Source organism: Trachemys scripta, chromosome 10, assembly GCF_013100865.1.
Source record: "Trachemys scripta elegans isolate TJP31775 chromosome 10, CAS_Tse_1.0, whole genome shotgun sequence".
NCBI lineage: Eukaryota > Metazoa > Chordata > Testudines > Emydidae > Trachemys > Trachemys scripta.
In genome coordinates this window covers 81,088,986-81,100,930 of record NC_048307.1, presented here as the reverse complement: position 1 = coordinate 81,100,930, position 11,945 = coordinate 81,088,986, and the positions used below count along the sequence as shown (strand labels likewise).

Sequence of the window (11,945 nt, the reverse complement as noted above, 5' to 3'; positions counted from 1 at the left end):
TCAGATGTCCTCAGGCAAGAGTCTAAAGTGAAAGGCTGCTGGGATGGATCTGACTTCTTATACACAGAAGAGGGTGCGAGGAGGCACTGCTCCATCCTCAGAACCATCCTCCCAGTCAACAGCGTTGGAAACCAAACTGAATGGCTTTGAGACAACTCTCCACAACAGCTTTCTTGTTCTGTTCTTTTCCATCTCATCCTCTTCTGTCCTCATCTCCAAGCAGAAAGAGCTTTGAGGAAGAGATCACGGAGTTGTATTGAGTGATAGTCTTTCATGCCTTCTTGCTTTCTGGAAGGCAGAGACTTTACCCTTTGCTAAATATTTGATCATGTGGTAGGGAGGCACATGGCAAAAGAGTAGAGAAGACTCATTTAAATACACTAAAGAGCATATTTTATTTGAATGCTCGATAAAGCAGATTCACATTATACATCTGGCAGTAATTTAAGATCTTGACTGACTTTAAAAAAAAAGTGCTGGCAGCTGAAGCAATATATACCAGTAAGAGGTATGAACCCAAGGGATGCAGGGAATGAGTGCACCACTCCAACCTAACCACCCGGCCATACTGCTAAAGGAGAGGGGTGAGAAGTCTTTAAAAGGCCAGCACAAGTTGATACGATTGGCAGTATTTGGTCAGGAAAGTGCCAGGACTCTAGAACAGCAGTAACTAGCCAGGATTGTCAGCACCGTATGGGGAAAATGAGCACGGCCCCGTGCTTCCACTAGCCCTAGTAGTCTAGCCGCTGTAACTGCTATTCGTTTCCCCCGGTTCTACCGTTTGCCCCAACGTGTTAGCACGTCAAAGAGTGCTTTGAAACAGCGCAGTGCTGTAAATCCATATCCCAGCAGTTGCACTTTAAACAAAAATCTATTCACGAGTCAAACTAGCTATTGTGGCTAGAAAATAAGATGGAATTAAATTCAGCGTTTATTAGATTACTGAATTGTATTTTTTGAGATTAAAAACTTGCGTGGTGTGTTTTTTCCCCTGTTTTTTGGCTGCAAAATTTCTTACCATGATAGTAGAGGTTTTAGAAATAAAGACAGAAAGTGTTAGTGGAAAAGCAAAATGAAAAGCTGCTGTAGCCTTTTGTTTAGGGTTTTCTTTAATGTGTCAACTGTAGCATTGTATACATGGACATGGGCTGATTAAAATGCTATTTAAATACATTTGTATTATTATTTGGAAATCAATTTTAATCTCATGTTAGTTAAGTAAGGACATGACTTGCAACAGGTTTTCCTTAGCTCTTGGGAAAACTGGCATCCTATTGGCTCCATGGAGCTTTCGATCAGGCCCTTTAGTAGTCTACTTAACTGCTTAGGGTCAAGGTGTTGGCTACCAAAAATTCCCTTTGCATTTTAAATTGGACAAGTGTACCTCACTCCTGCCTTAAACCCTAATGCAGCAAGGCACTTAAACACTTGACTTTGGAGGGACTACTCACATGTTTAAAGTTAGGCACATGCTTAAGTACCTTGCTGAACTGGGACCTTAAACAGTTGTGTAGTACTGCTGTATACTGTCAAATAGCTGCTGGGTTTTGCCCAGAAATAGTGTCTTGAAGGATTTCAAAGAAAAATTCTAAAGCTGCAATTAAAATTGAAAGTCTAAGTTACTTTGCTACAATCTTTGCAAGTATGTTTGTAAAGGGATGGGTTTGGGTGGTAAACAGAAAACCTTAACACTAAAAAGGATTAAGATGAACATTCCAACACGTTCCCCCCCCTTTCCAATCAAGAAAATTCAGGTGAAGATTTTAGTTAGCAAACTTGGGCTTCCACAAGACACCAATAATTAGCTTTTAATATGGTGTAACTGCTACTACCCCCTACAATACAAGAAGACATACTATAAAGGGATCCATCAATCTGCACATTTTCTGTGTTGCTACTTCTAGTTTACCCTACTGGTCCATGGAGGATTGGCTGGTCATACGATTCTGGCTGACTTCAGCGGAGAGCGACTGAGCAGATGGGAGTGGGGGAGGTAACAAACAAAAGTAGAGCGTGAGATGTCACTTCTCACTGAAAGCATAAACTGCACTCTAGAAAGCAAATAGTACAGAAACATTATCTCAGTATTGTTCTACCCTGGATGCAGCTGTTGAACGTGTTCCCAAATTCCAGAGGCGCTAATCCATCCAAATGTAATCTCCCTATTAAAACACAAACCACATTACAGAAAAATGTTGTGGAACTCCTGGATTACCCGTTACATTTTGTAAAATGAAAGCCGTGGAACTAACTTTAATCTCATCCATTCGCTTTAGTTTTGTGCGATTCAAAAATGCAAGCTTTAGTACTTCCAAAAACTTGAGACTTCCCTCAGTTAGAAAAAAGTCACCTTGTCATTTATACTGGGGATAAATGGAGACACTTGCAGCTCTTGACTAGCAGTCACCCGCCTGGCTTCCATCTGAAATTGCTCCTTGCATTTTTAATCCACAATTCGAATTTGCAGAAGTCAGTTAAAAAAGGTGAGTGTGCCTTACACAGATGGGTTCAGTTGTCAAATACCATTTGGCATCTATTCTAAACATAACCCAGGCCTACTTATGAGCTCAGGTTTGGCAGTATTTGTTATCCAGTCTTTGAAAAAAAAACCCTAAAGCGATCATATGCTGATCGGCCTTTTCAGAGCAGTATGTCTGCATCTACTTGAAATGCATCTTCTGGTTTGACAATGTTTTTACAATTCCTAAAACGCACTTGGTAGACTTCCTAAATGGACTGTGTTCTTTATATGGAACAGTTTGTATTTCCTTACAGTCCATAGAGAATCTAATGCTGTTCTATATCCCATTCAGGTTGGAATTCTGTGTAATAAGCAAATCGGTGCCTGAACTGGTCATTAGCTTATTACAGATGTAAATTTATCAGAAAAATTAAATTGCCAAAATTGATAATGACTAAATAGCATTGTTTGTTAGCAAACCTCCAACCCTGAGAAACCATGAGGTCTTCAGGACTGTGGTGTCAACATAATGATTCCAGATCAAGGTAAAAGAAAGGATTATTCATTTTGGTTCAGCCCAAGGCTGAAAATTCTCAGGGGAAAAGGTGCTACTTGCAAAGAACAACAGAGACGTGTATTTCAAATTAAAACTAATTATAGGTGGCATTTTTGAGGCAAAAGGGAAGTTTCTTCCAAGCCTTGGGAAGTCAATGGTAGGTTTGTGTCCTAAACCCTGAGCATTTATTCCTTACCCATTCTTTCTAAAGTAACTGTAAGTGTTATGCTGTTACAATGGATTATTTTTTAAAAAAATCTTACTAAGTTCTTAGCCTTGCAAATGTGGCAGTGAATTCTACAGGTTGGTTAAGAGCACAGCGGGAAGGAAATAGCCTGTTATCAGTTTTATTGTCTATAGCTGCTGCCCCTCAGCTAGGGGGAAGGGAGCCGCCCTCTGGACAATACTGCATCCAGTTCTGGGGTCCACAATTCAAGAAAGATGTTGATAAATTGGAGAGGTTTCAGAGAAAAGCCATGAGAATGATTAAAGGATTAGAAAACATGTCTTCTAGTGAGAGACTCAAGGAGCGCAATCTATTTGGCTTAAAGAGAAGGTTGAGGGGTGATTTGATTACCGTCTAAGTACCTACGTGGGAACAAATATTTGATTCAATCTAGTAGAGAAAGGTATAATACAGTCCAGTGGCTGGAAATTGAAGCTAGATAAATTCAGACTAGAAATGAGGCATACATTTTTGACAATCAGGGTAATTAACCATTGGGACAGTTTACCCACAGGTGTGGTGGATTCTCCATCACTGACATTTTAAAAATCAAACATTTTTCTAGAAGATCTGCTCTAGGAATATTTTGGGGCAGGTCTCTGGCCTGTGCTATACAGGAGGTCAGATTTGATGATCACAATGGTCCCTTCTGGCCTTGGAATCCATGAAGATAGCAGAAAAAAATCCAGGGTAGGGATCCAAAACTGATTATTGAATTATGAATATTAAACAAAGCAACAGACCACCACAATTTGAGAACTGTACATCTGCTAACCAGGAATTTTCCATCATGCTCTAGTATTTGGGTATTAAAAAATTCTGCATGCCAAGCTGTAATACAGACGCGTAATTCTATACTTATGCTTATAAGAAGAGGGGTTTCCTGCCAGTGGGCATCAGTCATTTGTTATGCAACATTTGCTTAAATTAAAGCCTAAGAGGAATGACATTTCAAACATTTTGGATAATACATTTGCAATGTGTAATTGCTTCACTATATTTTTCATTTGTCACTGAACATGTATTTTGTTTATATCTCTAATTTCATTGGAAATGACTAGTTTGTGATACTGAAGTACAAGAAAATAAAGAATTATAAATTAAGGTGACCACTAACAGAACTGAAATTGATTTACTACATTACCTTCGCTTTTGGCAAACCTAGTGAAAATCTGGATGAAGCCAGTTCATGACCACATCGTTGGAAAGTGGAGTGGAAAAAGCATTCTTCCTTAAACCCCTTATCGGGAGGGGGGGGGAAGTGTACTGCTCAATTCTATGACACATTAGGAGGGCAATTAGACCAGTTCACAGAAATAGGCTTTTTGGCTCATAAAAAGTTACTCTACTTGATTAATAACGCTTTTGGAGTGTGCTGTCTCCCTACTCAGACTCTGTGATGCCAGAATTAATCTACGCTCTCAACAATGCATGCAGCAGAACTACCTTCCCTTACTGCTGCTGCACCTACTCCAGAACTTCATAGCCCAATACACCAGTGGTGCAGCTCCAGCAAGAGCTCCACCCGTGCAAGCTGTAGTGTAGCCAGAGCTCAAGCATTCAGCACCATGCTGCCTAACCATTAGATAGGTTGGCAAACATCTGAGCCCCCTCTACGCTATATCTGCCATCAGCGGAGTTGGTGCTTGGTAAATTTATGGCTATGGAGTTTGCCAGCACTGACAAAGTATTTGAGAGTCTGGCATAGGGTTGGGGTGACATGCCCAAAATAAAGAAATAACTAGTTCCCTGTTTAATTAAAGTGACCACAGAGGGACGACGCTATGGTTCACTTCTGGCAACACAACTGGACTCCAAGGAGTCGTCTAACGCAAGGTTTGAAAGAGCTCTACTGAGGAGGAATAGCATGCACACACAGAAGATGTTCAACTCAAAACCAAGGCAACTGTGCCATCGCTCCATGATGCATGTATGCAACTCCAGGTAGTGGGCTACACATGAGCATCCAAAGAAGATTAGATCTAGAGTCTGTAATTTTACAAGACTGAGCTGAGAAGAGCTATTGTTAGCCTTGCCATTACAGGATGTGATCCCCAAAGAGGGGAGATATAGAAAACGGATACTAACCCTGGTAGCAGGAATGCTGTATGTTTTAAGTTTTGGGGGCGACTGATGAATGCTACAGTTCACAAAAATGCAAAAAAGTCAGGAAGGACTGGAGTTCTGCATAATAAAGGTGCTGCGTGCAACTTCCCCATGGCAATCCCAAAGCGAACATGCTCTCACTTACTCTCTTAATAGTGGACCCTCTAAGCAGAGATTGCCAAACTCCGTAAATTTGCATCATGGTGTATTTTTTTATTGTTCCAGGCTTAAAAAAAAAAAAAAAAAAAAAAAGTTAGTGGTTAGTAACAAGTTTCTACTGTAGGAACCCTGATCAAAGGGCACATTCCTTACTTGTTGATCTTACTATCCTAAGGGAAGGGCTTTCAACCCACTTATCACAATGAATGACGTGGTTACAGACCTATCCATTAGTACTGCTTTATGTTTTTTACTAATATATGGTGTACATCAGGGGTCTCAAACACACGGCCCACGAGCTCCTCGCGGCCCCCCCCCGCCCTCCCCCAGCGTTTTCCTAGAGCGGCTCCGGCCTGACGCGCACTGGGGGCAGGGCAGGCTCCCTGCCTGCCCTGCCCCTGCGCCGCTCCCTTCACCCCTCCTGCACCCCACACCCCAACTCCCTTCACCCCTCCTGCACCCCACACCCCAGGGCTTCATGGAAGGGGTGGAGTGGGGGCGGGGCCGAGGGCAGCAGGGGGGAAGGTGTCAGTAAATGCGGCCCTGGGTCCAATGTACTAGTCCTCATGTGGCCCTCATGGTCATTTGAGTTTGAAACCCCTGCTCTATATGGACATCAAGGTCCATCCACTTACATTTATCTTCTTTGGAAAGATGAAGGGCTGCGCTGGCCATGATATTTAAACCTAAGACTTCAAGGATTTTATACCTGATGTTTAGATCCCAGAGGTGTAAAATACAAGTCATTTTAGAAACAGAGGTCTGGGCTAAAGCTGTATATATTTCTATGTACTTCACAGGCCTTTGACAATGATGAGTTTTCACATTTCAAAACTGCTGAATGAGTGTGGATAGTCTGGTATATTAGGCAAGCACTGAACCGTTAATCATGTTTGATCTTCCCACATTGGCAGCACATCCCTTTCATCTTAAACCACGATGCTTCTGCACTTTCCAGTCAAGTGGTAAATAAAATAAAAATAAACAAACAAACCTGTTGTGACTTCATGTATCACTTTCTTGTGGGCTTCATATGGCATAACTTGCAAAACTTTAAAAGGAACAATGATCTCTCGTGTGTGTAATCGCATATTTATACACACAACCACAGACATTTTCAGTAGCTGAAGATATTGTTGGTTCTGCATGGTTAATGTGATTTCTACAATTGCAAATGTGTTCCAGCTCAACCCTCATGTCTTTAGGTACAATAACATCTACTTCCCAAAGAGCCTTATTTTTCAAATTAAAGTTTATTAAAATGACAAAAATAGAAGTTTCACAGATGAAATAAGAGGGCATACATGGTACAGGCCTTTAGTAACAACAGGTGAATAATGCTTAAGCTAAAGCACATAGGCAGCTGAACCATTCATTAACATACAATCTCAGGTTAAGAAAATCTAAATACTAATGCAAACATGATCATAGACAGCTACAAAAAGGCGGAATAACTCCCTCCAGAAACAAAGAGCTGGGCCTCCTCCATGCTCAAGATGGAACAGGATGCATTGGTGCAGATGGGTCTAGCATTCACATATGGGAGGAAGCATAAGATGAATCAAAACATTTACAGAGTAATGCTTTCTTTTATTATTTTTAAAGTATCATTTTGTTGTAAAATAATCGAACTAGAAGACCTGAAGAGCGCAGTGCAATGGCCCATCTGTATATGACGTTTATTGCTAAAAGACAAAGAACAGCCACCTAAACAAGGGCTTCTGCAACATAAATTGAAGTAAATGAAACAAAAGTCCATGTTTTGTTTAATTTACAAGGGTTTGCTGATCAGTTCTAGGACAGATGTCTAGCTGCTCTCACATCAGTAACATCCTAATTATTAACAATCATCAGAGAGGAGCATATGAGACACCTCAGATCTTTAATCTCAACCCTGAAGTGCTCTTTCTGTTAAAAATTAAATATTTGATTCATCTGAATATTCAAAGAAACTAGATAAATATTAAAACGTGTATAAGAATATACCAAATTCTTAACCATACAGCTCAATCAACTACTATATAGTGACTAATAATTTCTCATTCTAGCTTAGACCAGTTTATTCTTGATATTCCATTCCTTCTACCTACCCAGTGCCTCAGCGTACCAGGAGAGCTCACACTGAGATTATTTTATTGTATTGTTGAAGACTTCTGCAGATCTATGCTCTACCTCCTAGTGCTTCTTCCAGTTAGTAACTGGAATGAGATATGGACGTCTACACTAGCTGCTTCAGACTCAGCTATGAAAATGTGTCACCCTACAGAGTATCTCTGTTCTGTCCCAAGTATACTTGCCTCTAAGAGGAGAGAAAACTGGTCGAATAGAAATTATTTCTTTGAGGTCACCTATCCATCATCATTCCTTGGCTAAATGTTTGTAGCAAGAGCCTTGAGGATATACTTGGATATGCTTCCAATTCCTCCCTCTTTGCACACACACACACACACACACACACTTTATAGCTGTTGATTAAATCAAGTATATAGCACTGGATTTTAGTCTAAGACAAGCTAAACACAAAATACACACTGCAATTCAGTCCAATACATTAATAATAAAAAAATTCACCACAGTCATTAAAAATCACAAGGCCATCTGTAACGTCTGCCAGCAGCCGTGCCCTTGTGTATGGCTACACCAATTAAAAAGAGTCAAAGTTCCTGCTAATGACTCTGTGCTTGTAACAAAAATGTATGAAATCCTGGATCAACTAGCCAAGACTACAGCTAAACGAGAGGATATTCCAGTACACATATGTAATCTAAGCTAAGGCATGGTAGACTGCATACATTTGTGCTACATATCAAAGCTACCATAATAAAGTTTTAGAAAATAAGTAAAAAAACAGAACAACCCACACATGCACCTCTGGAGCAATGCTGAGTACAGTAAGCTACGACCAAGTGCTATCTATTCCCTTTCAGTAGTGTCACCCACAAATGACATGATTAAGACACATTAAGTACGTTTCAAACCTGATGGGGAACAAACTTTTATCTGTACAATATCCACTTGAAACTGTGCAACACAAAACCCTTGGATCACGTTTCCCTCCTCCCCTAGTCTTTTCAGCTGTTTAAAAGGTACAGTACTTTCTTCTTGAACTTAAAAGGCGACTTTAAAATCATAACGCTATTATGAATTTGTAACAAGGCAAAGAAGGGAAAGAGGAAGTTAATATTCAAATTAAGATACCTTTTTTCCTCATTATTTTTCTCTAACTGCACTGCCTGAGAGACTTACATTTTCTAGTTGAATTCATTTTACAGGAATGATGTTGTTAACCATAGTTTGCCATCATGATCTGCATACTGCTTTCAGTGCTATTAATAAAGATTACAGGTTTTAACCCTCTGCGAAATAAAACAGATATCTGCTTTGCCAAATAAGTCCACATGCAAATCAGATTCAGAGAAGGAGATTCTCTCCGGGAACCTCATATAAAAAAAGAGAGCTGTCTCCTTCCCGTAGCTGCGACCCTGCTAACTCAGTTTGGAATCTGAAAGTCAAACTGGGCTTTTTCTGTTTTACACCATCACTAGTCATAAAGATTCGACAATCAGAAATGTAAGATGTCATTTTTGTTGCTAAGGCACCAGAGAGAACGGAGGCCTGCTTCCTCCATGATTATGTAAGGAAGTAAAACAGGGCTTGTGCAGTGAAATAAGCAGATCTGACTACAGATGCTCAGGGAAGAAACCTGGGGCCATTTTTACATAGCAATTTTTTTTAAACCATAACATCAATTCAAAACAGCTCTGTAATAAGCTCCAGAATAGATCTTTCCATGCAATTATGTCAGAAGTCCATATCTGAAAGTAAAGAAGCCAACGTATAACAAATCAATCCACAGTGACAGTCAGACCTATTCTTTTTTAAATGGCTTGCAAATACCATATTACTCAGACCACTACCCCCCCACCAGTGCATGAATCACAGGCATTCATAGTTAAACAAATTCAAATACACTGGAGAAACAGTGAATGACAGAAACCTCCAGTACTCTGATTCAAGCACTGATGCTCCACGAGAGCTCCAGTCAAAGCTGTAGAGGAAGATTCTTCAGTGGGAGTACAAGTCCCACTGCAAGTCTCTCCGGAATTCTCGGTCACAAGCATGAATTACACACTAGAGGTCACTTCTCACGTTTGATGGAAAGTCGTCCTCCAAGACATCCTTTTATTTGCTAGGAGAAAACAACACTGGCAAGGAATCTCCTGAAGTGTTGAGTGTGAAACTGACAGCATAGTCACTCTCCTACATGTGGGGACAGAAAGCTTGTGTAGCAGGGTAAATTTAGGAGAATTTGTCCGGTATGCATATTAAAGAAAGGATCCCTTGTAGCCTCCCTTGGTGACGCCTCCAAACACAAAAATGTGATTTTGGCAACCAATTATTTTGGCCAGTACATAAATGGGTACCAAGGGAAGTAATATGTAATAAAAGCCTTAGTACATAGACAGACCAGACACATGCAGACACCTGAAAGCATCTGTGAAATGGCATCAAAAGCTCACTGCCCAGTTATGAGACTTAGGCCGTGATTCTGCAAATGCGCACACACAAGAGTACTCACATGGAGTTCATGTATAAAAGTTAATCATGTGCATAAGTGCTTGCAGGATAGAGGCTTTATTTATCACAAAGCACTGCAAAGAGCATTCTATACTTCCCAGAGTCAGACGTAGGTTTGTAATTGACTTTCTATATCAGATTTCCATAGGAAATTCTTGACATTTTGGCACAAACATGTATGATATTTAACAGGAACAAAATGAAACAGATGATTGAGTGGCAAAGAATAAGTTATGAAATGTGTATGGCAAATTTTAGCTTGTAGCAAGCAGTGTGGGTTTGTTTGTTTTTTCCAGTTGTGGAAGTTATTTCTGCTTGCCATGACAGTCTCTACAGGGAACAACTACCATTACAACTGTCAAGGGAGGATATTATAAAATACTTTTTTTTTTTTTTTAATACATGTAAAAAACATGTTCTCCCCTTATACTTTCTCCAACAGGCAGAATACCTTGAGAGTAGTCTTTAACAACAGAGAGTATTTCTGTATCTGAGATGTCATAGCTAAATTTGTAGAGTGGCATGGGATAGCACTGTATGCTCTAAATCAGGTTACTCCCATGTGCTCTTTCTGAATGTGGCAGCAAGGACTGGGTAGCTCTCTTCCCTCTGCCCCACCACTATGTTCACTAAGCCCATAAAATTTAAAAAGTGTAAGACACCATTCAACATATTGAGAGGATACAATACAAAAGTTCATGTAAGTAATATAAATGGCCTACCTAGCAAGTAAGGCTTAAACTCATCCAGATGTGGCAAGAGCGAATTGCAATGAGTTACAAACACTTGTCTGAGAGCTGCCCTAGCCAATCAATATCACTGCAGTGACATTAAAATAAACCTTAACATCAGTCTTTTGCTTCATGTAAATCCAGTCTCTGAGATTACTGTGATATTAACTGTACATCTCACGCACAAAGCCAGGCCTGCCTCATTGCCCGCTTTCTGACAAGGGAAAAACACTCCCTCTGGGGGGATTCCTCGATGCTTTGTTGGAGGGATCTCTTGGGAGTGTGTTGTTTTTATTTAACACCTCTGCTGTGGTGGGCCCATTCAGAGAGGGCAGACACACGCCTGCCAGGCTGTCAGACAGTAATGCAGAAGCAGGGCTTTCAGCAATGTTCAATGGGATCTGCTTTACAGAGATGCTACATTGCATTGGGCTGAAGTTCTGTAACACAAATGGAAAACCTCCCCCAACCCAGTGAGCACCTGGTGAAAGCATTGTCCCTGTGATTGGAGCTGTACATAGCAGAGGCAACATAGGCACAACAAGGATTTAAATGCAGAATGTTTGCTTCACTCCACTAAAACGGAAGTCCATGTTCTTAGCATGAAAAACATCAGCTTCAAATTCTTACTCCAATGGCCCATAATATGTGCTAACACAGTTTCAGGGAAGTGGCTTAAAATGAGCACTTCATTTAAAAATAACCTCTTGTTTTTGCAATTCATGTTTTTTCTGATCATGTGAATACTATGGAGAATTTATTTATTATGCTTTTTGCTAAGGGTTAAACTGATTCCATTTTCCAGAGACCTTGTTTTGCCCCCCAAGGAGATGTTTCCTTAAGATACACTGGAACAACGAATGCTTGGGGAACCCATTTGTGTAAGGACCTTGTCTAGCCACTGCAAAGGGCCATTAAGATGCAGTTCAATCCAGCAGGGGGTACTGGTCACAGTCTGCCGCCTAGAAGAATAAAAAAAGAATAGAACAGAAATGTGACTTATAAAACTTTAAAAATATGAAGACATTTTACAGCTACTAAAACATTCTTTCCTGCTTAGACAATAGTCCTGCATGTTACCCCAAAGGAATGTCTTTCTTCTCTATAACGTTTTGTGCATATGCTGCC

At 40.3% G+C, this 11,945-nt stretch overlaps 1 protein-coding gene across 1 annotated transcript in view; it reads right to left on the bottom strand.

Annotated features, from left to right (window-relative positions):
- Nucleotides 1-11,124: 11,124 nt before the first annotated feature.
- Nucleotides 11,125-11,945, bottom strand: part of SMAD3 (SMAD family member 3) — a 98,934-nt gene continuing 98,113 nt past the window's right edge. Inside the window, exon 9 of the mRNA XM_034783463.1 lies at nucleotides 11,125-11,779. Within this exon, the coding sequence (XP_034639354.1) occupies nucleotides 11,656-11,779 (124 nt within the window). The 3' untranslated portion in view covers nucleotides 11,125-11,655. The remainder of the gene's footprint in view (nucleotides 11,780-11,945) is intronic.